Genomic DNA, 23,390 nt, shown 5'->3' on the forward strand with positions numbered 1-23,390 from the left:
TCATCCACAGAAATTTAGCATTTGAGATCTAGCATTGTAGTTCTTCAACCTTTTGCATATAAATTTAACAAAAAATCAGAGAATGAGTAGAAGAGCACATTGCTGATACTACTGTGTTTGAGGTAGGAGTTTTTTGGTGAAAATAAAATCATAGCAAAAAATATGTTTTCATACATGCATACAGCAAAAGTGTAGCCCTACGAACGTATACTCATTTAAACTAATATACATCTCCTGAATGAGCTATTTCACAGTGTGAAAACAGTAATGCTTGTTATAGGATTAGACATGTATGTATTCATTCTTCCAATTAATTAACTGAAATATTTTAATAACCTATCTAAAACCGACTCAAATTAGACATCTCAGGCATTTTCCTGTAAATGCTTATTTGTAAGGGTTTGGGGTTTTTTTCTGTTTAAGTGGATTTGGGTTGGGTTTTTTGTGTGCATGTCTTTATTTTTACAATGTAATTCCCGATCTTGTTATCAATTTGAGTATAAAAAGATACGTAAAAATAATGTGAGATGAAAAAACCTGAAAAAAGTGTGGTTCTGTACAGGTTGATAGAAATGCAAGGGAAGCAATTTTTCCTTGACTCTTTTCTAAAGCATAACACTAAGGGAAACTTGGAAAGGTCATATGGCATATTGGTAGAATGGAAGTTATTTTAGTAAAAACATTCTGAGACGTTCATTTTGCAGTATCATAATTGCCAGGGAGGACTTTGACTTGCTTTGTTCTAGGGAATAGGATCCAAACAAAAATTTTCCTTGTATTTTCCATATGGAGCCAAAATCTAAATAAAAGATACTGACAAAAAGAGGGGTATGCATTTTTTGCTTAAGGATTAGTCTCATTTTAATTGAATATCCACAGATTCTTATGGAATAATACAAAGCAAAAAGAATAATACATACTTAACAGCAATCTATGTCTCTAGCATAAACCACCTAATTACAAACACTTTAGAAAAATGACAGTTCACACATTTTTACATGTAGGTTTGGGTTAAAAGGACCCACTACAAAGGAAAAAGAAACTGAGATAGATTATGTTATATTGTCATGGTGACTTTTTAAAATTCACTTTACCAGTAGCATGCTGTATTTTTGACTGCCAGTAGATATGGAAATACAAAAGAGAGAACATGTGCTTTTGTATTTATAGCTGTTTTGCCGGTACATTTCACCTGCTGTCAGGCCAATCTGAGCTTATTGTCACCAGCATTTCAATAACTTTTTTGTTTTTTCATCCCTAGATAAGTAAAATAGAGGATGCGTTGCTTCTAAAACCTTTACCACTTAGGTTTTCTCATACATGTGTATGCACATCTGTAAGCAAATAATCTTTGGAAAAAATAGATGGAAAAATTGCAATGAGGTATGCTCTAAATATCCACTCACATTTACACAGTACTGTACAGGAGAAATCGTGTTAATTATCCAACTTGAATATACAGCAGCATCTCAGTTTTATTTCCTGTGTCTTCCTTGGGAATCAAACTGACAACAGGTCAAGTCCTGTGACTACCTTAAAGAGATGGGAAGGTATGTCCTAGTCTGTCACCAACGGTACAGGAAGGGATCTGATTTTCCAGTTTGTGGGCTGATGCTGGATGAATATTGACATTCAGCCATTAGACTGTGAGTAAGAACACTGTGATTTTTGTGAATATGCTATCATGGGTGTAAAAAATCTTTTTCTGCAGCTGAAATGTGGCTATCTGTTGATTCACCATTAGAAAATATCATGAAAGGTAGAATCCGAGACCAGGAAAATGCTGTTGGTAACACCTACTTTTTGATATAACACAGTGGCATTCATAAGTCAATATATTTATCCTTCAGAGATGTTTTTGTGAGAGAGAAACAAGGCCTGGTATACATTTGGAACATTGACCAGTATAGCAGTATTGCTAGAAGGATTTAGTTTATTTCATTTATTTTTTAAACATATGTATATATACTGGCAAAAGTTCTAATGTAAATGCACTTTTACTAGCAACTTTTATTTTTTTTTCTTTTGCTGGTATAGCGTATTTCTCTTATGAACTGCATCTCCAGGGGAAAGGTAAAGCTTGGCTGGCAAACCCTTCTGCAGACAGGCTTTGAGGGCAGCTCTCTAAGGAACTGGCAAAGAAATTTGAACAATGGCTTCAGTCACCTCCGTTTTCTGTTTGGGCCATTGTCACTGCTTGACTCTGGTGCAAGGTAAGTCTTGGGTTTAAGCCGCCGGCTGACAGCTCCCCACCAAGGCCGTTATACCACGTGGGCAGCCTCTGAGAACCCCATCAGCTGGCCTGGAGAGCTACTGAGATCTCTCACCTGCACTGCAGGGTGGATCGAAATCTGTAACGATCTTCTGAAGATGAATGCAGCATGTTTGGTGCTGTGTTTATTGCAACATGTAGGTCTGATTTTGTTTGAAGCCTGTGCAGGTCTATCAACATCAAACTTTGCTATTTCCTCCGCATTTGGTAAAGGGATGCTGCCAACTTGATTGTTTCTGTGTTTCTGTCAAAGAATTTGTAGCTACTTTGGTTTCAAGTAGCATCTAAAATCACTGTCTGAAAGAAGTCAAATGATACTTTTTTTCTGTTGCTGCTATAAAAATGCGCTTTTTACATTTAGCTATAGTTTATCCATTATGGGTGGCAGGTTCTTTTCTATGTTGAAAAGACATACAGACATCCGTCCATCCATTCAGGAACATAACATTTATACGCTCATAAAATTTTGTTAAAAATTAAAATATAGTGCATACTACTTAGAGTGCTCTATCAGAAAGTGCACTTTTTGAAAAACTGTTTCAAAGAAGTTACAAATTGACTTTTGTATTCAAACAAATTACTTGCTAGCTTGAAATGAAATTGGTCATCTGTCCTTTTCACAGCTGAACTCTTAACCTTGCCCTGAAGGAATGACTTGAAAAATTACGAAGTTTCATCTTCAGGTCTGCTTATTCTGTAGTTCTGCTGAAAATGTAGACAGAGTGTCTTTTCTTTGGAAAAAAACAAAACAACAAAACCAAACTCCACATTCTTCTGGTATGGTTACTGCTGAGGATCAAGAAGCCGTCTGCTTCTTCAGGCCCCAAGACTGAACGTAATTGGGGTTTCTTATCTTCCATGTCCATGTGTTCCATAACAGCAGTGTTTTCTGTGGTGCCAACATTTTTCACTGAAGTGTTTACTAATTACAGATACATAAAAGCTTTCTGGAGCTGTACTTTTAAAACATTACTAACGCTCTATCAGTTTTTTTCGTTATATAATTGTAAACTACCCTTTCAGTGTCCAACTGCATTGCATTCTTTTGTGGAAAGCAGAGCAGATGATTCTTTATCTAAATGCATAAAAATGGTGTCAAAAGAAAAGAAGGAAAATCTAGGTTTAAGTATTATCAATGGGAGACAGTGAATTAACATACTCTTACACTACAGGGAGATCTGTGATTGTTTATAGTCTGAGCTAAAATTAATTTGATCTGAGGAGTTCTTTCTTAATTTCAGTGGGTTCGTTTAGTCCATCTGACAGACCATGTGTGAAAAAGGACACCCAGTTTTGCAGATTGGGTTAACACATGAATGTTTGGAAATTTCTGACTGCTGCTTCTGTCTTGAAACAGATGCCTGCTGACTGTTGGGAAAGCTTAGGACAGAATGCCTTTTGCGGGGAGGTGGTACTTGGCATAAAACCTAAACTTCAAAAACCCCCAAAATGCTGGTCAGAATTCACTTTGTCAATAACTGGCTCATAATGAAATTTCTAGAAAGTTATGAAGACCGATTTTTGCTTGGTGCTTATCATTAAGATGCCAGTGAGACAGAATCGGGCATCTTTACCATTCTCAGCTTCTAGGCTTAATGCTGCGGGTGCAGTGCTCTGTTCTTCATGCAAAGGTCTGTTCAGTAAATACATCTGTGACTGAAGTGCAGGAGAAAAACGTGTATCAGATAAGAAGTCGTGTCAGAAAGCATATATGTTGCTCCTTTGTAACATTCAGGAAAATAAAGATCTCATCTGTAGCAGCTTTATTCACTGAAAGGAAAAAAGAAAAACTTCATGTGTACATAGGAGGCATCCCTATCTTGAGGAAGATCTTGCTTTGCCAGAATTGTTCTCCAGGGGATTTCAGAGCAGAGTGAAATGGTGGTAATTTCAAATAGCCACGGGTTGGCGTTGCCAGGCTTGAAATATTCCTTAAGTGGTGAAATACGCAGGTAATTCTTCAGCTGCAGTTGTCTGCAAGGGGTTTTGCCTGACAGCATTTGAGATAGTTTGTGTAAGCTGGCTCTGGTGAAATCAGGAGTTTCCAAATGATTTTGGCCAGACAGTTGTTTCTTAATTTTTCTTCCCTCTTTTGCTCACAGAATCCTCACGAGTGCAAAATACAAGAGTCTCGATATCACCTCTGCATCTCTTGGCTAACTGAGAAGCTGAACCCAGATACAGCGACCTGCCTCCACACCTGCAGCATTCTCCGCCTGGTATGTTTTTTTTCCCTGGCAGGTATGTTTATAGGTGAGGCCCTTGTTACCCAGGGATGGCAAGTAGGAAATGTCAAACATCTAGCAGCTTGTCTCCGCAATAGGAGGTATTAACAGTGAATGATTGTCCGGTGTCATGAAATCAATACAAAGACAAGGCATGAAAAACTTTCCTGTCCGTAAGGCTCCTTCTTAAAACCAGACCTTTTTGGTGTGTGTGCGTTGGTAGAAGAAGATGTGCATAAGAAGGTTCTGTGGAGGCTGCCATACAGATGGGACTCTCCTTCTGAGTTATCAGAGTGCCTTACAAACTGAGACAGAACAAATCGGGGAAAAAACATGGCATTTGCTCACAGGAATGGTATGGTGTGAGTTAATGAAAGGAACTGGCAATGAATTAACTGAGGCGGTCAAGGCTGGAATAGGTGCCTAGACCAGTGGGCACTTGGTATTTTCAGGAAGAAACATACACTGGCAATAGAAAGGACAAAAATGCACTCTTTTCATGGCCTGGATTAGATATTCCCTGGGGCAATGGCTGTTGTAACGTCAAACTGGCTGTGCAGTTTAAAGCAAAATGTCTCAGTGCTGGCCAGCAGCAAGTTAGGGGAAGGGTTTATAATTTAAACAAAAAATATATCTCTTTCTGGGCTGGTGACTAATGGACTACAGGATGCTCTTAACTTACTAAGGGTAAATATGGTATCTATCTGCACTACTTAATAGCTCTCCACAGACCATTATTGAAACACACTGGAACCTGTCCTGAAAAGTGCTATTCTTGGCTTGCTTTGCTTTGTGGTTTTTTTTTTGTTTTGTTTTTTGTTTTTTGTTTTTTTTTCTTAAAGTAAGATGTTTCCAAAAAGTTTTAAGGACTTTGCATCTTGGAGACAGGGGAGGCAGGCTCCATGATCTTACAGAACTCGGAATAAGATGGCGACAAGGTCTTATACCAAAAGGTCATTTACGTGGGTGACTGCCAGGCTGTGTCATTCTTCTTCTCCATTCATTCCACTCTACTTCGATTCATGACATACTGGGAAGGAACAGAAAGACAGTTCTTTTTAGAAAGCAAATTGTAGCAAAAATGTTATTCCCACTATGTAAAAAAATGTTTGGGTGTAATCCTCTACAAAAGGGTATCAAAGCCAAAGATAATGTCATTCATAGCTTTAATGGGCTTTCTTGTTTGCTAAGGACTCTTCCTGAGTGCATGGGACCATGAAAAAGTTACTGTAGGGTAAAGGAAGGCAGTAAGGGCCCATGTGCACACCTTTACCATGCGGCAAATGCCAGGTAAATTATGGAGGGACAGCTTTTCTCAAGTGCCTCCGCAGCAGCTGCAGCTGTGAGCAGTCCCTGCTTTGGGACAGCCTGCTGTGGTTGCAGCTGTGGCTGCAGCCGCCCCGCAGCAGGGTGCAGGTGCCCCCAGCTTCCCGGGTTGGCATCCCACTGCTGCAAAGTGGCTGATGCCTCTTCTGTGCTAGGTGAGTGGCACCGGGCTAAAGAGGTCCTGAGCCTAATCCAGTCTTGCCTTTCCTTTAAGCGGATTACAAATGCAATGAAATCTATCACATGGAGACAAACAAAGGAGTGAGGGGCAAATCAAACCTGGTTTCTTGATCCTCTGCTGGGGGCACAGGCCTGCTTGGAAGAGAACCAGCAAAACAACAAGTGAGTCTCCATCACAAATGAATCACCCTCTCTTTTGGCCCTGAGGTCCCACTAGTTTCTCAGAATAGTTCAGACATCCAATGGACCTTGTCAATTTTGATCAAAGCTCCTTTTTCTCTGGGAAGAGAATAGCAGAAATATGCCCTGTTCCCCCTCAGGAGCTAGGTAGATAGAATAAAAAAAGAGAGGCTATGTCACTCTGAAGCAGAGCCAAATTCAGGCCAAATTATCCTGGCATTGGATTTCGACACTGTCTTCCAAACCTCCTTAGAATTTTCCTCCCCATCTCATGTTACAGCCTCATATCTTGCCTTTATGCACACCCAAGATGCGCCCGACAGCAGAATTCAGCCCTCTGCATTGCACCGTCGTGCAAATGCTACAACTGAATGTCAGGAGAATGTTCCCCAGTGCCTCTGGCTCTGGTCCACGACCAAACACGTTCTCTAGCTTCTCAGAGGTCAAAAGCCGCGTTGGGAACCCATTCGCATAGGTGAAGGTCAATAACATCACAAAAGCGATGGCACAGGGAGCAGTTATAGAGAGGAGAGGCTTTATTAGTCCCCAGACACTTTAGAAGTGTCCTGGGGTCCAAACATCTCCTGAGATGGCAGAGCCTGGCTCACCAGGCAGTACCGCCAAACAACAGGGCCATTCTCATCACCAAAGACAGTTTAAGATATTTTGTAAGGGAAGGATAAATAAAAAAAGCATAGCTACCTTTCCTTCTCAGCCATATCTTGTTTCTCTTCTGCCCTGTAAACACAAGTCACATTTGAAATCCATGACCTAGAGGCTAGCAGCATGGAAGGGTGACGTACCCAAGGACTTTCTGGGCAGACAGCTGGACCTCAGACAGGTTACCGGTCTGGTCAGAGGTGACCGTTAGCTTTCTGTCCCCGTGATAACTGACGCCTTGATAATCCCAGTGCTCTGGGGATGCCTCTGTTGGCCCTCGAGGGAGGCAGCGGGCTGATTTGGGCTGGTCAACTTGCTTTTCAGTAGCTAATGAACTGAATCCTCCTGAACCGGCATCTCCCATCCAGTTCAGCAGCACGAGGAGGAGCTGTTACAGCACAGCGCTCTTGTGCTGACCCAGCTGGTCCTGCCTCTGTCCCTGACTGCCTTTTGCTTTTAGCAGAGCTGACTTATCACTGTTTATGGCCACCACTTCTAACCTACATCACCAGTGATGTAATGGGTCTAGAAAATGAAACAAAACAAACTGTAAACTAATGGCCCTCTTTATGCCACTCCAGCAGAATGAAGTGGCTTTTAAAATAAGCACTAGCTCCCACTTTAAGGTCAGTTTGCACAGTCATGTGGGGAGAATGTGCCAATTTTATACATAAGAGTGATTTCTGGTGACCTTTGCTAGCACATATGGTGCATGTTCAGGATGCATGCACTTGTGGGGTTAAGAGCAATGGTTCTGTGGATAAATAATCTTTTAATCAAGCTTCTCCTCCCTCCTGCAGCTTTTGCTGATTTTGAGCAAATCAGTAGAAAGTAAGCGTAGGCTGTGTGGGATAGCAAGGTAGGATGAACACAGAATTGACAGGTTATGACACAAATAACGATGAGAGAAAGCAAAAACATCCCAAGAAAATGAACCCACCCTTTATCTCTGCTCCCTGCTGTCCCCCCAATAATTGTACCTTTCTTTTCTGGCCTTGATCCTCTCTTCTTCATATCTGCAACAAACAGGAAACATTCTTTAAATGTTACCCAGTCAGGACTGTTCACTTTCAGCAAAATGCAACATTTGCTTTGAAGGTAACAGAAACTGCAACCTGGCACAGCGTGCAGGTTCTTGCTTGGCACCGGTGTAGGAGTGAGCTAAGGCTTGTGCCCCAGGCTCTGCCTTTCTAGCACGTGGGTTTTGACTCCACACAAAATCCTGCTACAGAGGATTTCTGTCCTGCGCCTCCTCAGAGCTACACGTGCCCCCACGGCCCCCCTGATACTCACTGTAAGACGCAGTCTGGAATCTGCACATGCTCCATTGGTATTAGTTGCTCCAGTTCCTCCAGGCTGTGAACATACTGGATCTTATTGATAAACTTCACACTGGCAGAGAGAGAGAGAGAGAGAGAGTGTGTGCTTGAGGTCTTGTTTTGATGTTCTCTCCATAGGAAGTCAGAATTTTCCTGATGGAAACAGGGAGTTCTGCATCTCTGTATCCTCTGTAGTCTGCGTGTACCCATCTCCTCCAGAGCTAATATGCTGATGACTAAAAATTGTGGTGTGATGCCCTGTTACTGTACCTCCTTTGCTTTGACCCCCATCTCTCAATATCTGTAGGAGGGAAAAAGAACCACCATTTCTGCACATCCCACTAAATCTTTACACGCTATCCACTGGGACAAGCCTTGATCTGCATCCAGACCACCACAGTGTCTCCTAAAACCACCTTTGGGGTTGTCCTTGGAAGTATCAGAGAGATGTAAGACAAATGATGAACAGTCTCAGCTTGGTCACTACTGGTTAAAGGTGAGTTTAAGATCTAATTTTTGAGATTAAACTCCCACTCCAAAACAGCCAAGTTTGGCAACATGGTATATTTACCTGATGAAGGGTCTGGATATAGCCAGCACTGTCCGGATAAACCACGAAGGATGCACAATTATCAATGCTTTGAGGTTTTTACGCAGCCTGTGGAAAAGCCAGGGGACAGAAAGTCAGATTCAGAGTAGCTTTTCTTAAACTCACCTGTAATGTATCAGGGCGCTAATCAGCAACTAATGACGCTCACCAGCCCCAGCTGGATGGCTCCATGCAAAAGCCCTGCCCATGGCCTTAGGAACCCTATTTAAGCAGACCTGGCAGGCTGCAGGAGCACTGCTTTGCTTGGGTGCTGTGTTAGCCTCATCTCTGGGAAGGTGCTTGTGGTGGAAGGAGGGAGAAGAGGAAACGAGGAGAGTGTGAAATAAGTCAGAAAGCTGTCCTAGAGGAAGAAAGTACGGAGTCGGGGGAGTAAGGAAGGAGGGGTGGCTGGGAAGGCTGCAAGGAAGCAGTGGGAGAGATGTGGGAAGAGGCCTGGGAAGAACGAAGAGGCAACACCAACAGGATTCTCACCTTCTGTCTATCATCTGATAGCATTTCTTCAGCCAGCCAAGGCCTGGCATCCTCCTCCGGGGTGTTGCTCCATTTAGATACACGATCATGTAGTCCTCAGCCACCAGCAGCTCCAGGCTACTGATCACGTATCTGTTGGGTGGTGGTCAAAAGCAATGGGAACATGAGACTCAGAAAAGGTCCCTTGAGGTTTTTTCAAGTGCCTGTGTGTCATCCCAAAAGGCACCCAGGCCCTTTCTTTGTAGACCTTGGAATAGGTTTTGGATTCTCCTGGCATCTCTGCAGGATGCCTTGGGGTATTTCTCAGGGATCACTGGTACTTGTTAGCATAGCGCATACACTGATGGACATCCCTGCGCCATTCTTCTGCCTAGCAGTAGTATCTACCAGCTGTTCGGTGTTGTATGCATATGTTCACTACCATGCATATGGTAGTGAGTCCATCACTGGCATAATTAACACTGAATGTTTGAATACTTTGACTTATTGGACTTGGATGCAAATATTGTGGACAGTGTCTCACCCAGTGATGCTCCAGTCTACAGCTGCACACTGGGTACCCTTGGCCTGGATTCAAACTATTTCCAGCTGAGGTTCCTGATGCAATGAATACATAGAATCTCTTTTCCCAGAGCCTGAGTTACCTTCCTTGCCCTCCTCCCCCTCGCAGACCTTGACCAGTCACTTACAGGAAGAGATTCTCCATGATGTAGTGGTAATCGGCCAGGTTACTGTCTGGGAGATAGCAGGCAGCAAAGACAATGATGGCATTGAGACCTTCTCCATAGTATCCTGGGAAATAAAGATACAGGCAGCATCAGTGACGCTTTCTGGGGGAGATGCAAGAGCTTAAGGAGAAAAACAGCAGCAAAGGTGTATTGTCAGCTTTGGGCCTGGGCTGGTTTTTGTGCCTCTGTTCAGCTCTAGGTAAGCGCTGGTGCATTTGTCCTTCTTGTGGATCTTTTTCAGAAGTAGATCTGCCTCTGATCCTGATTGTGGCTATAACATACACATGAAGTTCAGGGAAGGAATTTAAGTGTGCCAAAGCACGGAGCTGCGAGCTTTGCCCTTGGTGGCTGCTTGGCTTTGCTCAGGTTTCAGACAGGTCACTAATTTGACACATGGACTGTTAGCTGTGCCACCAGCTCCGGCACTCAGCCACAGAGGGAGTAAGCGCCCACAGCCCCTTTCATCGCTGGCGATGCTTACCTGCACCTAGCTGAGAGTCAGGGTATATTCAGTCTTGCTCAGAGCCAGCATTATCTCTACTCTTGTTTATTGAAACATTGCTACATGGCTATATGTTTTTTGGCACGAGTGGGGTGCTTTTGTGCTTAGCTGCCATGTAGTTGCGCAAAACTAACAGCAATTTTTCCCTGAAGACAATCAAAGCAATCGGTCAATGATTCCCTCCAGCTTAACAAAGATGGGCTGAAAGAAATCCACCGAGCCAGGATGAGGCCACCCTCTCCCTCACCTCCGTGTGTCACCACTCTCATGTAGGGTTTGATCATCTGGAGGTCGATGCGGTGTTCCTGCTCTCCAATGATGACAGTCCTCCAGAGCCGCCCGTTAGTAGCACTCCCATCTTCTGTCCCGCCATCCCCAAACAGGTCTGCGCTGTCCCCAGGCATGTTCTTGGCTGTGGCTACAGGAGTGTCATCTGGAAAAGGGACAAATATTTTTGCCTTTAATATAATGTATGAAGAGGCTCTGCAAGAGCTTTGGTGCACAATAAGAGACAGTGACAACCACAGGCTGAGGATTATCTGTTTCATCTACAGCTTTGAGCTGTGTAAGTTTGTAGTTCTTAATAATTTTGCTCCACGGCCAAATTGTAATGGAAATAAGCTTAACATCTCACACTGCTTATAGTACCTGCAGTCCCAGGTCGGGCACTGGGCTTTTTGCTGGATCTTCCTTCAGATCCATCTATGCTGGCTGAAGAGGGCATCACCTGTGCCACTTGTCTTCTGACCTGCTCGCAGAGCTGCTTGCATGAATCCTTCTTAGCCTGAGCCAGTCAAAATCAGCCAGGTTGGCAAAGACCATGTTATTCAAGAAGTTTGAACGTTCACATGACAGCTCTAGCAGGCATCACCTTCCAGCCAGGGGGGTGGCCCAGCTGCAGCTGGAAGGGAATGTTTGTCTACAGCCTTGTGCCTTCTTCTCAGTTAAGGCTACTCTGATGTTTGCAAGTCCCTGAACTACTTCTGCCCACCCTATCCCTGGATGGAAGTGCTGAGATAGCTGGGGTCCTAGTGGGACAGATGCTGTGTGGAAGATGGGGCTTGGCTGTGCTTTGCTGCTGGGAAAGTTGATCCTCAGCTGCTGATGCTGAGTGGTGTCAAAAGTGATTAAAATGACACTAAAAAAAGCTCCAGCCCCTGCAAACGTTCACCCAGAACCAGCCTTTTACCTTCCCATTCTAGTTCATTCCCATTCCCCAGGAATTCGAGGGAATCTGTCTCATCAGGTGTTTCGATATCATCCACGTTAATGTCCAGGTCATCTGGTGTGTCCAGGAAGTCATCGGAGAGAATGGAGCCTTCACTCTGGTCCAGGGAAATGTTGATTTCAGGTGCAACAAGTGTCTTCCGTTTCCGATGCGCCCCATTAAAGTTTAATGTATTTGGGGGAGCTGGAGTTAAAAGGAAAATAGCTGACAGGTTGTCCTTGTCCTGTGTCCTTAGCACAAGACATGGTGCTTTCATTATGCATCTTTCAGACTATGGTCCTGGAAGCTAAGGGTGGTGGGTCATAGCTGGGATGTACTGGGTGCCTGCAGGTATGGCTGGATTAAATTCCCAACGCTTCTGACATACCCATGTCCTCCCCCAGCTTCTCGTGAAAGGTTAGCAAATTTAAATCTCTGCTGGTTTCCTCTCCCGCATGGGAATTTTTGCAGATACTCCAAGGGAACTGGCTTTTGCCCTAACTGCAAGCTGCTGTTCCCATTGGCTTCTTTTCCTTTGAACTCCTGATAAGGCAGGCTGGTACTTACAGGATGTATTCTCATCTTCTGTAGGGCTGCCCAGTGACTCCATCCCCGTCTCTTCTGGGAGAGGTCTGCAGGCAAGCCAAGATGCAGAGGTAAAAAGGAAGGAGATAACAGGTGATGTTTAAGAGAAAGTCACTCCATGGCAGGCAGTGGAGAGAACTGGGGACATCAGGGAAAAACAGGCAACCCCATGTGCGCTCCGCCCTTTCCCTCTTACCTATGAGCTCAGCCTGAGCAGTACCCTCAGGTGACTTGCCCAAGAGCAACCCAGCAGCTGGGCCTTCTTGCTGCAATACTGTGCAATCCCTGCTAACACCCGAACCATCCCTGCATTTCTCCCCTAGTACATCCCTCATGCTGCCACTCAGCCAAGAGGCTGGAAAATCCAGCCAGAGACATGGGAACAAATCCTGTCCCCAGAAGAGCCTGGTAACATCCTCATTCTCTCCATATTATCCCCATTTTTATCTCTGCCAGAAGTTTGAGAGGCAGTGCCAAGCTCTAGGGCTCTGGGGTACCAGGGAACATATTCTGCAGTCGGTACTTTGCCTGTATCCTGTTCCCTGCGCAGCGCAGGCAATGCAGCGGGCTGCCCAGCCAGTCTGGCGGTTCCCAAGCCCGGTGGGGGGTGCTTTGATCCCAGCAGCAGCTGAGCTAGCAGCGGAGGCTTAGCACAAGAGCACTTTGCGCTCTCTGCCAATGGTTTTGTAAAGTGCATCTTGCTTTCTGCCACAGGCCCTGGCTGCAGCAGAGCACAACTTTATCCAGCGCAGCTGCCTCCTGAGGCTGTAGTGACTTTGCCCTAAGGCAGGCGGTGGTTGAGGCAAGGGTCAAACCTAAGTGTGAACCCAGAACTGTCACCCCATCCTCACCTCAGCCCTCACCCGACAAAAGCTGACTGTGATACCCAGACCCTGCTGAGGTCTGGAAGCCGGCTTGCCCTCAGCTAAGATGCAGGCAGCAACGCTCAGACCCGTAGCTCGGAGCCAGGACCCACCGCTGCCTTCCTGGGGCTCCAGGAGTTGTAGCTTCTCATGCCTGGCTCCTGCACCCTCCTCGTATAAATCACCATGCCTCCAGCCGGAGGCTAGAGGTATTGATTGATTTAAAAGTTGGCTTGCCTGTATAGATGATAATGCCAAACCTCATTACGCGGCTGTCACCCTTTGGAAACTGCAGCGTTGCTCCTGACCCATGTTGGGGTAAGTGAAGCCAGGATCTGGCCCCCAGTACTGCAGTGAGGAGCCCCAGCTGGTGACTGAGCAGCGTACTGCCCACCCTCAGCTGGAGACTTCTACGGACAATCTTCCCCTTAATTTGGGCTGGGACTTGTGCTTGTCCTCTGGCATTAGCTGGGTTTGAAACTTCTTGCACAGCTTGACCAAACCCCAGCAACCCCATGGCAAGTTCATGGTGTCAAAGGTCTGCCTAAAAGGGTCCTGAGCCATTCGTGTTTCACCTGCCCCTTGCTGGAAGCTCTCCCTTGACACAGGGAAGGGCTCATCCCTCCAAGTGTAAAATCCTGGGTGCTGGGACAGCCCTGGGGTGAAATGGGGATAAACCCCACCAGTTTTAAGGCAGCGCTGTAAGGGGGGGGGGGGGGGGGGCGCGGGCGGATAAACCCCACCAGTTTTAAGTCCAGCAGCTGCTGAGGTCCAGCGAGACAGCGGGGGGGAGACTGATGGGGACCGGTACCTCCCAGTCCGCAGGGGGATACAGCCTCGCTCTGCCCTGCAAAGGCTCCTCTTCTTGCTGCCATGACACCAGAGCCACCAGCCAAATTAAACCCTATAAATATTTAGATTAAGGGATAATCCTCTCCTAGCTGGTTATTGTATATTTATGAGTGTTGAAGACCTGATCAAAGGCGCTTGCTCCTTGCTCGCGGGTGCAGCATCTGGACCCTGTGGGCTGCCACGATATTCCTGAGCGGTCAGAGAGACCCCTCTGCCCCCTGCCAGCTTCTCCCCCTCCCTTCGGCTTTTGTCTGGAAGGGGTCGGGCTGGTTGTTTGTCCGGCTGGGAGCTGGCGCCTGGCACAGCTCGGTGAGGCAGCATCACAGGGCCCAGCTGTACCCCGGGTACGTGCTGCACAGGCACCCTGCGCTCCGGTGCTAGCAGCCGTTTACAAAAAGCAGTTCAGAAGCCAGAGGTGAAGAAAAAGGCTTTCTTACCTTCCCAAAGGCTGCTCGGATCACTGCCTCCCAGTCTCTCCCGTAAATCTTCCTTCCCAAACGCAGCTAGCCCCGGATGCCAAATTTTCTGAATGAAGCAGGTTTTCTAGGGGACGGGTGCCACCATTTTGCTCTCTGCTGCCAGCATGCTGCCCTGCTTCCCTCTGCCAGCACCTTCTCTCTGGCCCCAGCCAGCCCGAGCCTTCACTGACCGTGATCCGATGGATTCATGGATTCGTGATGGAGTGAGCATGCTCCTGTATTCGCCCCGCTGCACGCTACAGCATCATTGCAGGACAGCACTTGCACCAACAGCTGAGACACTGTCAGCAGGAGGCTGAACCCTGGGGGGAGCAGCAGGAGGGGGGACCCTTTCCTCCCCGCTCGCCTAGCGCCTTGGCGCTACACCTTTGCAACCTGCAAGGCAGGAGCTTGCTCTGCAGATCAGCTTCTCAGGGAGGGGTGGGAATGTCGCCTTGTGTCCTTAATGAGCAGCTGAATTCAGTTTCCCCAGCCCAGATCTTTGTCTAGGGTATGCTTGGTTTTGTTTTTTTTTTTTTTTGGGTTTTTTTTTTTTTTTTTGTTGCAAGATTGGTTAATCACAGCTAAGCAAAAATAGCTATGCAGCAAATCATCTGCTGGAGAGCTACTGTCCCACATGCAGCAGCTTCTGCCCTATTATTTTAATGCTTCTAGGGGGAAGCATCTTGAAAATTATTATTTATTTATTTTTAATGCTAGTTAAACACAGCTGGCATTCACTCATTTGCCTAGTGGCTGTTTGGGCTCTGTTCCCCTTGCATCATTCCCGACTGAACCCCTCTGCAGCCAGTCTATCAGCAGGCTGGGGAGCTTGTTCGTCGGGCTCTGGCCTTGTCCCTGCCACTGATCTGCCACCCAGCCACGGTCACATCCCTTTGCCTCTGCCTCAGCCCCCTTTGCCAGGCAGGAGTGGTGACACCCGTGTCCCGTGGTGCTGAGGGCTCGGCAGCAGAAATGCCGTTGAAGGCTGGACTGTGGCTGGGGTAAGTTTGCTGCTTGCGTGGCCAGTGTGAAATGGAGCCTGGCAGCTCCTGCTCCGAGGTGAGGGTGTGGGTTAGTGCCTGGGTGTCCGGGTGCCAGACCAGCTTTGCCCCTTTTTTCTAGGGAGCCTTGGGTCAATACCTTCCTTTTCCTTTTCCGTACCTTGTCTGCCTTCCTACTCCATTAAGTGCTTGTCCTCGCAGTGCTCTGAGGGAGCCTTGGACTGGCAGAGCTCCATCAGCCCAAAGCTGCTCTCAGAGGAAACAAACCCCCATCCTAGAAACCCAAGGGCTTGGCTGAGCCCACGGCTGGGGCCAGCGGAAGGACGAGCCACGTCCCGTGTGCCGGGTGCTGGGCTGGCAGACAGAGGGGTTCAGAGAGCGACGCAGCTGGGCCGGGGGTGAGTGAGCGAGGCTCATCTGCCAGCACCCAGGGACACAGGAGCCCCTTTCTAGCAGGGCTGGGGCTGTGCGTGCCCCCCCGCACAGCACACTGCGCCTCTGTCTGTGCACACAGGGGCTCTGTGGGTTGCGGGGGAATCCAGCTGCGGCTGGGCAGGGTGAGACAGCCCTGAGAAGCCCCTCGGCAGCCCGCACCCAGCTGCAGCAAGGCTTGGTGTTGGCCATGCTGTGTGCGCCCCAGGAAGCTGTTGCTGGGCCACAGGCTTCAGTGCTGCATGTGTGGGGCAGTGCTGGGGTGCGGATGGGTGTGGGTGCACCCTCTGGGTGGCTGAACTCCCGTTCAGCGCACACTGACCTTATGGGGATTTTTTTGGGCGCTCTGTACAGTTAGTAATGTCTGTGAAGACAAAAGCTGCCGCTGTGGCACCTTCCATCACCCACATGTCATTTCCTACAAGATTTGCAGCCATTTAGGTTCTGCCTGTCAGTTTGAGTGGTCATTGCATCCCGATGACTCTGCATCCTGTGGCAAATCCCTGGCAAAGCAGCATTGCTCTGTTTGGGGAGACACTGCTTGATCCAGAGACTGGGGAAGGAGTCCATCCATCCATCCCTCCCTCCCTCCCTATACACACTCATTCATCCATGCTAAGCTCCCTGTACTCTGCACCTGGCTCCTTACCCTCTCCTTGACATACTCACAGAAGGTTGCCAGAAGCCTCCCCAAAATGTTTGAGCATTCCGAGCAGCCTTGCTACAAAACGCTCTGTTCTCTGGCCAGAATCGCCCTGTTGGAGTTAAGACTCCTGTTGCCTGGGGTGGTGGTGGGAGGGACCTGTATGCTCCATGCCGTGCTGGTTTCTTACAGGAAGAAACAAAATTCTCCCTGGCTTTTATGGGGGGAACAAACCTGGGGAAGTCCTCATCTTGCCACTCTTCCTTCACATCCACGTTTTCCATCCGCAAAGTGGCTTCTGTGGTCCCCATCGTACTCAGAGCTGGGGTGGCTGCACAGCGGTTCCCCTGGGGAAGGGCTCAGGCTGGAAGTGGAAGGCAGAGAGGCTGGCATTGAGCATGGAGCATTGAGCATCATGGCCAGGGAGTGTTCATCCGAGCCATTCAGAGCGGGTGTGCTGGTGCTGTGCTCCGCAGAGAAGCAGCGTGATAGCTGCTTGCTTTGCAAAAGCAACAAGGCAAGGACAAGGGGGTTTGTGGCTACTTGACACACTTTGGACAAGGAGGAGGGGGGGGGGGGGGTTTGGCCCTGGATCAAAGCAATAGCTATCTCTCTGCTCAGTTGTGACCTTAGCTCTTCTCCCTGAGGATCAACACTGTCTGGGCTGATGTCTGCCTGCTTTTCCCTTGCTACTTCTCTTCCAATCCTCATCTCAGCATAAAGAAGCACCTCTGCTGAGGCAAATGAAATGTGGCTAAAAGGAAAAAGAAGAGTGAGCTCCTCCAAGGCTGACTTCAGGTTGCCTTGGCAGTAGCACGTTTCCATTTTACTGGCCTGGGCAGAAGTTAATGGCTGTGGTTTTGCTGAGAAATTCCTGACTACTGGTGTCTGGTCTGTGCTCCATCCCCATGCTTCTCCCCGCACCCAGAGAGAAACTGTGGAGGGTGAGGAGGCCTTCACAGGATGGTGAATAACCTTCCAGACCCCTGAAGAATTTGCATCCCTGTCTTGCTCCCCAGGTAAACGAAAAACGATGCCAAAAAATGGGAGCACCTCAAACGGAGGCAGGTGCTGCTCCTCAGCTGCTTCTCTCCTGCAGTGCCAAGGAGCAGCACCGGCTCCGACCCAGCGAGCCTGGTTCTTACCCATCCTAACACCACGGCAGCACAAGGGGCCCCGAGGACCATGTGAGTTTGCTGTCACTAGAAGGTTCCTGCGCTGCCAGCCAGCACAAATCAACCCCTTGTACCCATTTCCCACGGCCTGCAGCCCCTCACAGCGTGCGTCAGGGCTCAGGACCAGTCCTTGCAGGGCTGGCTCTGCTCAGAGGGAGCAGGGATGCTGCTCTCAGCTGGATGCTGCTGGAGCACCTGGGCCCGAGGGGACAAGGTCAGCTTTTAAATCAGCTCGTGTGCTGGGCACGTGCATTAACCCGTCCACTGCAGGGCAGCTCTGAACATCCTTCCCGAGCTGAGCCTTCACACTATAAACGTGTCCAGGCACTGGCCTGGATAGTAACACGTATTTTTTTTTTGGGATAAGGGAGCTAGGGTGATTTCCCAAGTGGATGGGGCTGCTCTGCCTCTCCCCTGGTGTCAGGAAAATCAGCATCTCTCAGTTTGACCCATTGCTATAAGGCTCTTCTAGACAGCCAGTGCTTTTACTGCTTCCTTTGGATGCTTCTATTTACAGAGGGTGTCTCTGGTGATGATCTGGAGGAAGATAAATCTGTCTGTCTGTATCTGCTTTAAAGGAATGAAGCTACGTAGAGGCCTGAGTAAATCCAGCATCTGACTTTATTACAGGCACTGGCAGAAATAGCAATGAGAGCAAAGAGCTGGCTGCGAGCGTTGCAGGGTGTGCTCCCTGCCCGGCATCTCTCAGCCTTTCCTCCCAGCACATCATGTATTCTGTCCTCAGCCCCACGCCTGGCTGCATGCGATGCCCATGCATGGTCACGTATGTCTCCATTTTTTATTTCCCTACATGCAGGCAAAGGAGATACCTTGGGGCTCAGAGAGCCCCCACCTTCCCTCCCTCCTCCCCACTGCTGTCATCTGCTTTCTGCTAACCCTGAAGGCATCATGGAGGGAAGAAGAGAAAGGAAAGATACCAAAGCAAATCCCGGGCTGGAGTCTGACGTTTCTTAATGTCAAACATCGCCCGGCAGTATGGAAGCCCAGATGATGCTGTACTCACCGATGCTTGTGGCTAATGAGGAACAAAGAAGATCCTGCCTGTAGCCCAGCTAGGCATTCCTCCCCGCAGAGCCGGGCTGCTCAGGGGGTCCAGCGCCTGGATCCGGGTGCAGATGTGTGCAGCTTCCTCAGCGGAGGAGCGCGGGGACACATCTAGGTCGGCCTTTCTCGCAGCAGCCGTTGCTTTGTGATTTGGATTTTGTTGGGGGGGCGGAATTGAGGGCAGTTACTCGTATTCTTCCATGGCTGCTCCTCCTCCGCTGCCTCCCTCCCCTCCAAGGTATTTTATTATTATTTTCTGCTTGCAGCTGGCAAGCCTCAGCTCTCTTAAGTCAGCTAATCGTACTGCTTTTGTGTGTGAGGAGGATGGCGGCGGTGGTGGTGACAGGGAGGGGGGTGTTATGGAGGATGGGTGGAGAGAGGAGCTGCAGGCACCCCCCTTTCGGTGCCACCCCCCCGCCAATGGGCTGCGCGGTACCAGTATCTCCCTGCTCTCTTCCTCCGGGTGAGTGATGCTGCCAGGGGCTGAGCGCACAGCCTCCTTGCTGCGCTCAGTGGGAGCCAGGGATGCCCGTCATCCAGCAGGATCTGGTCCTAGAGGAGGCGTGGGAGCTGGGGAGGGGTGGGTGAGAAGGGGAGGGCTTTTTAACACAGTGTATCATTCACTGAGAAAGTAAAAGGTGGCCTCCGTGTGTGCTAGGATGCAGGATTTAATGGTCCATCTTGCCTTGCACATGCAAAACTTGTTTGTAACCTAAACCTTAGGCACTGGTCTCACTTCTGGTGCCGGGGCTGTACAGACAGACCTGACAGATGGTCATTCTTGCACTGGGAGATCAACTCCTGTTCCTTGCTTCCAGGGCGTCTGCAACTGCATCAGAGCCTGACACCTTTGCTTGGTTCCTTTGCAAACCTAGAAGTAAATGAAGAAGCAGTGATTTTTCACCTGCTCCAGCCTTGGGCTCCCACGCCTGCTTCTGATTCCTGAGCTCCAGCAAGCAGCCTCCCCTCCAGCTCAGGCCAGAGCCTCTGCTAGAGGCAGAGTTAGTTTGACGATGTCTGCAGTCACAAGTCCCCCTCATGCGTGCATCGAGCGGCCAGCATGCTTGGTGCTGTGCAAAGATGAAGGTAGCTCTGGCTTTAGCTACGCCAGTGAAGGAAGAGTGAGGGTTTGTCTTCTGAGTCATAACAGAAATGGTCGGAGGGAGGACATCGATTATATCACTGACAGAGCAGGACTGTGAAGTCAGCCTGTGCCTGCTGCCCTGGGATTTTCCTGTTACCCTCTGCTAATGATGCATTTGATTTTTCTTTTCAGGGCTGCTCGGTGGGAAGAGGAGCTGCGGTGATCTGGGGGTCAAGGCAGGTGGGGAGGTGGTGGAGTGCTGTGTGCTGGAAGCCGGAGTCTACCTATTGCACCCCTCTTTCTGTTATGGTAAGAGTGGAGTCCTGTCTTGGTCCTGGCTGTCATGCAGCCCTCTCGTGCAGTCTCGGCACGGTGCAAGGGCTCTCCAGCAGTGCCAGCCGAAGCTTGCGGGTTCAGGAGAAGGGCTGATGTGCTGTGCTGACAAGTCAAGTCACAGTTTCACAAGGCGCACCTCGGGCTGGGCCACACCATGCTTCTCCCATCACTTCACCCATTCCATCCTCCTCCTGTAACTGTACGTCCTTGCTGGGTGCTCACATGTCCCACATGCTGGCAACCGCCTCTGGATATTTCTCATCTGGGCTTTTGGAGAGTGCCTGGGTCTGTCATCATCTCCATGTAAAGACCCCTGACGGGGTGAGGGAACAGGAGTGTGCACGGAGAGAGAGGAGAGTATGGAAATCTCACACCCCATTTATCCCCTGGACCTCCCTCTCTGGGATGCTCTGCCAGCTTCAAACATTTTAACGCCCTGGCTGTTAAGAAAGACATTTTAAACACCTTAAATTTCAACCAGATGCCCAGAACCCACACAGACGTGCGCCGGTACCTCAACGGGGAGGTGGCGTGTGCCCAGCCCTTACAAACCCAAGTGCCGTAGCTTTCTGCAGACATTGTTGCTCTTTTAGGATGAGCGGCTCCTGCAGGATGAGGTGCTGAAGGCAGTATTTCCTCAATCCAGTGGATGTCACCATAAAGCAAGCAACACACATCAGTGCTAGCCAAACACTGGCAGCTCCTAGCCACGTGTATGGTCAGCCTTGAGGTGGGGTATCCCTGGCTTGCATCTCACATTCTGGGCATCCCTGAGGTCCAGGATACACAAGATACTTATGGATGCTTTAGGGATGCATTGTATTTCTTTGTGTGTGCTATGTATTAGAAACAGGAGATTCGTAGAGACAGAAGGAGATGCCAGGAGGTCTGTAACTTTTGATGGCTCCAAAGTTAATTGTCAAAGTCCACAGGGCCATCCCTGGCTAAGGTGAATATTTGCCTTTTACCTTCATTTTTATATGAGAATTGTTCTCGTGTTTTCCAAAGCAGCTGAAGCCCGGGAGCACACGATGACATATGGCAGCATGTGAATGCCACCTACCGGCTGCGGCTCCAAGGCTGGGGGCCGGGGTGCTGCTCCCCAACCCCAGCACCCATGGGGGCAACCCCGCTCACTGATGGGCTGGGTGAGCCCACCTCTGCTTCCCAGGTTTTGTTGGGACTCCGTTTTCTTTAAGTATTCTGGGCTGTATGAAGTGGACACTGCACCAAGTTGGTTTTCCAGCACTGCGGTTCCTCTGGGAATTCTCCGGCGCTGAGCCCAGGTCCTGCCAGTTTGGAGGAGGCGGCAGCAAGGCAGGGGAATGGGTTGTGCAGGATCAGGTCCTGCCTGGTGCTGGCTGTTTTCCTATGCACCTTCTACTCTCTTCCCTCCTTTCGCCTATCTCCACATGCTCCTCTCACCTGGAATAAGGTGTTTTTCTGTTGATAGTGGGTTTTTTTTTTTCAGTCTGTGAGCCAAATACTCACATGAGTTGGAGAAAAGGACGGTGTGTCACTTTTGGAAAGACACCGACTCTAATGTGAGCATCTTCCTTTTATTTTCTTGAACTTGATGCTTATTTTTAGGCAGCAAGAGCTTGTGCTGATGGGGACTTTCTGCAATCCCGCAGGTCACCAGCAGCCCGGAGGCTCCAGATTAATTTCCTACCTGTATGAACCCGTGACTGAAATTACTGGCTTGTTCCAAAGTGCTGCTGTTGTTACCGCAACGAATCCGACTGTTTCCTGTGCACTGGTGGGTCGCAGGCAGAAGCCTGATCTGGGATCTGCCACGGGGGGGCGGTGGATCCCCCCCGCCCGCGGGAATCCCGTGCCGGGGCTGAGCTGCAGGGAACGGGCTGCAGAGGTCACTTTGCACCAGGAGATGGCTGGGGCCAGCACCTGGCAGCCTCCCGGGGCCTTTCTCCAAAGGGAAAACCAGAAAAGGTGCTGCCAGCCCCAGCCTGCGCCTGCTGGCGCTTTAAAGACGGGCTGAGATGCTGTTTCCAAAAGCCGATATTGCAAAGGTGCTGCCGCTGGAGCTAGGACCTTTGCAAAGCAGAGAAATAAGAGGTACGCACTGGGTGAACTGGGACTCTGGGGCTTTACTGGTGGCTAAACGCAAACCCTCCCCAAATTCTGGCCAGGACAGGCTGCTGGAGCCGAGGGCTCAGCACCATCTCCGCCCCCCAGGGCTACGGCTTGTTCGCACGCTGCACACATGCAGCGTTTGCACACACGTCTGTGTGGGTTCTGGGCTTCTGGTTGAAATTTAAGGTGTTTAAAATGTCTTTCTTAACGGCCAGGATGTTAAAATGTTTGAAGCTGGCAGAGCATCCCAGAGAGGGAGGTCCAGGGGATAAATGGGGTGTGAGATTTCCATACTCTCCTCTCTCTCCGTGCACACTCCTGTTCCCTGACCCCGTCAGGGGTCTTTACATGGAGATGACAACAGACCCAGACACTCAAAAATGAGAAATGTCCAGACGCTGTTCTCTTTCCCCTCCTTTTTGACAAGCTTGGGCATTTCCCAAATTTTCCCAAAGTCATTGGCATTTTTACTAAGCCTGTTGCATGGTGGTGACATGCTGATGGTGCCCAGCACACGCTGGGTGCTGAGGGTGCCCATTTTCAGTGCAAGGGGACGGTGGGCTCAAGCCTGTGGGGCTATCGAGGTCTGATGAAATGGGAAAGGAATGGGTCCCCTAATGAGCGCGATGCTCCAGCACAAGCTAAACCTCGTACAATATTTCAGACAATCCCCATTGGCACGGGACGTTTTGAACTGTGGGAGAAGCTCCCCAGAGTTTACACCTTACTGGACACGGAGGATGCCGGCAGGAGGTGTCAGGTCTGCAGAAATGCGGCGTGTTCAGACCAGCTGCTCGCAGGACGGCTCCTCTGAAACGCCTGAGGTTTTCTGTGGTTTTCTCTTTTACAAACCTGCCTTCTGTTTTTCCTTCTTTACAGGTCAGGTAGAGGTTACAGGTTTTCTCTTCATTTATGAGGGTAAGAAATGTGCATTTTATTTCAAATGCTTGGTTGCAAAAAACCCAGGACCTGGAGCCTGGGATTATCACGAAGCTCTGCTCGACTGTCAGACTTGGCAGGGCTGGTGGGGCTGGTGTATCCCTGGGAATGCCCAGGGTGAGGATGCATGGCCAGGTGGGTTGGTGATAAAATCTGACATAATGAGGATGGGTGAAGCTG

General features: G+C 48.9%; 1 protein-coding gene across 3 annotated transcripts; it reads right to left on the reverse strand.

Moving 5' to 3' along the window:
• Positions 1 to 68: 68 nt before the first annotated feature.
• ATCAY (ATCAY kinesin light chain interacting caytaxin) lies at positions 69 to 19,269 on the reverse strand. 3 transcript variants are annotated; one of them, XM_013302626.3, is made up of 13 exons: positions 18,717 to 19,269; positions 16,752 to 16,881; positions 12,248 to 12,312; positions 11,663 to 11,884; positions 10,721 to 10,906; positions 9,933 to 10,035; positions 9,244 to 9,375; positions 8,734 to 8,820; positions 8,137 to 8,235; positions 7,824 to 7,859; positions 6,886 to 6,921; positions 6,103 to 6,135; positions 69 to 5,527 (listed from the first exon to the last, which is right to left on the reverse strand). In XM_013302626.3, exons 2-13 carry the CDS (start codon positions 16,826 to 16,828, stop codon positions 5,518 to 5,520), a joined length of 1,086 nt encoding a protein of 361 aa, XP_013158080.2. In that variant the 5' UTR covers positions 16,829 to 16,881; positions 18,717 to 19,269; the 3' UTR covers positions 69 to 5,517. The 3 variants fall into 3 exon arrangements, with proteins under 3 accessions (XP_013158080.2, XP_027648680.1, XP_027648681.1); XM_027792879.2 differs by having other exon boundaries at positions 6,103 to 6,138; XM_027792880.2 differs by lacking the exons at positions 16,752 to 16,881; positions 18,717 to 19,269 and adding an exon at positions 14,418 to 14,990 and having other exon boundaries at positions 6,103 to 6,138.
• Positions 19,270 to 23,390: the final 4,121 nt, after the last annotated feature.

Source organism: Falco peregrinus, chromosome 5 (assembly GCF_023634155.1).
Source record: "Falco peregrinus isolate bFalPer1 chromosome 5, bFalPer1.pri, whole genome shotgun sequence".
Lineage (NCBI taxonomy): Eukaryota > Metazoa > Chordata > Aves > Falconiformes > Falconidae > Falco > Falco peregrinus.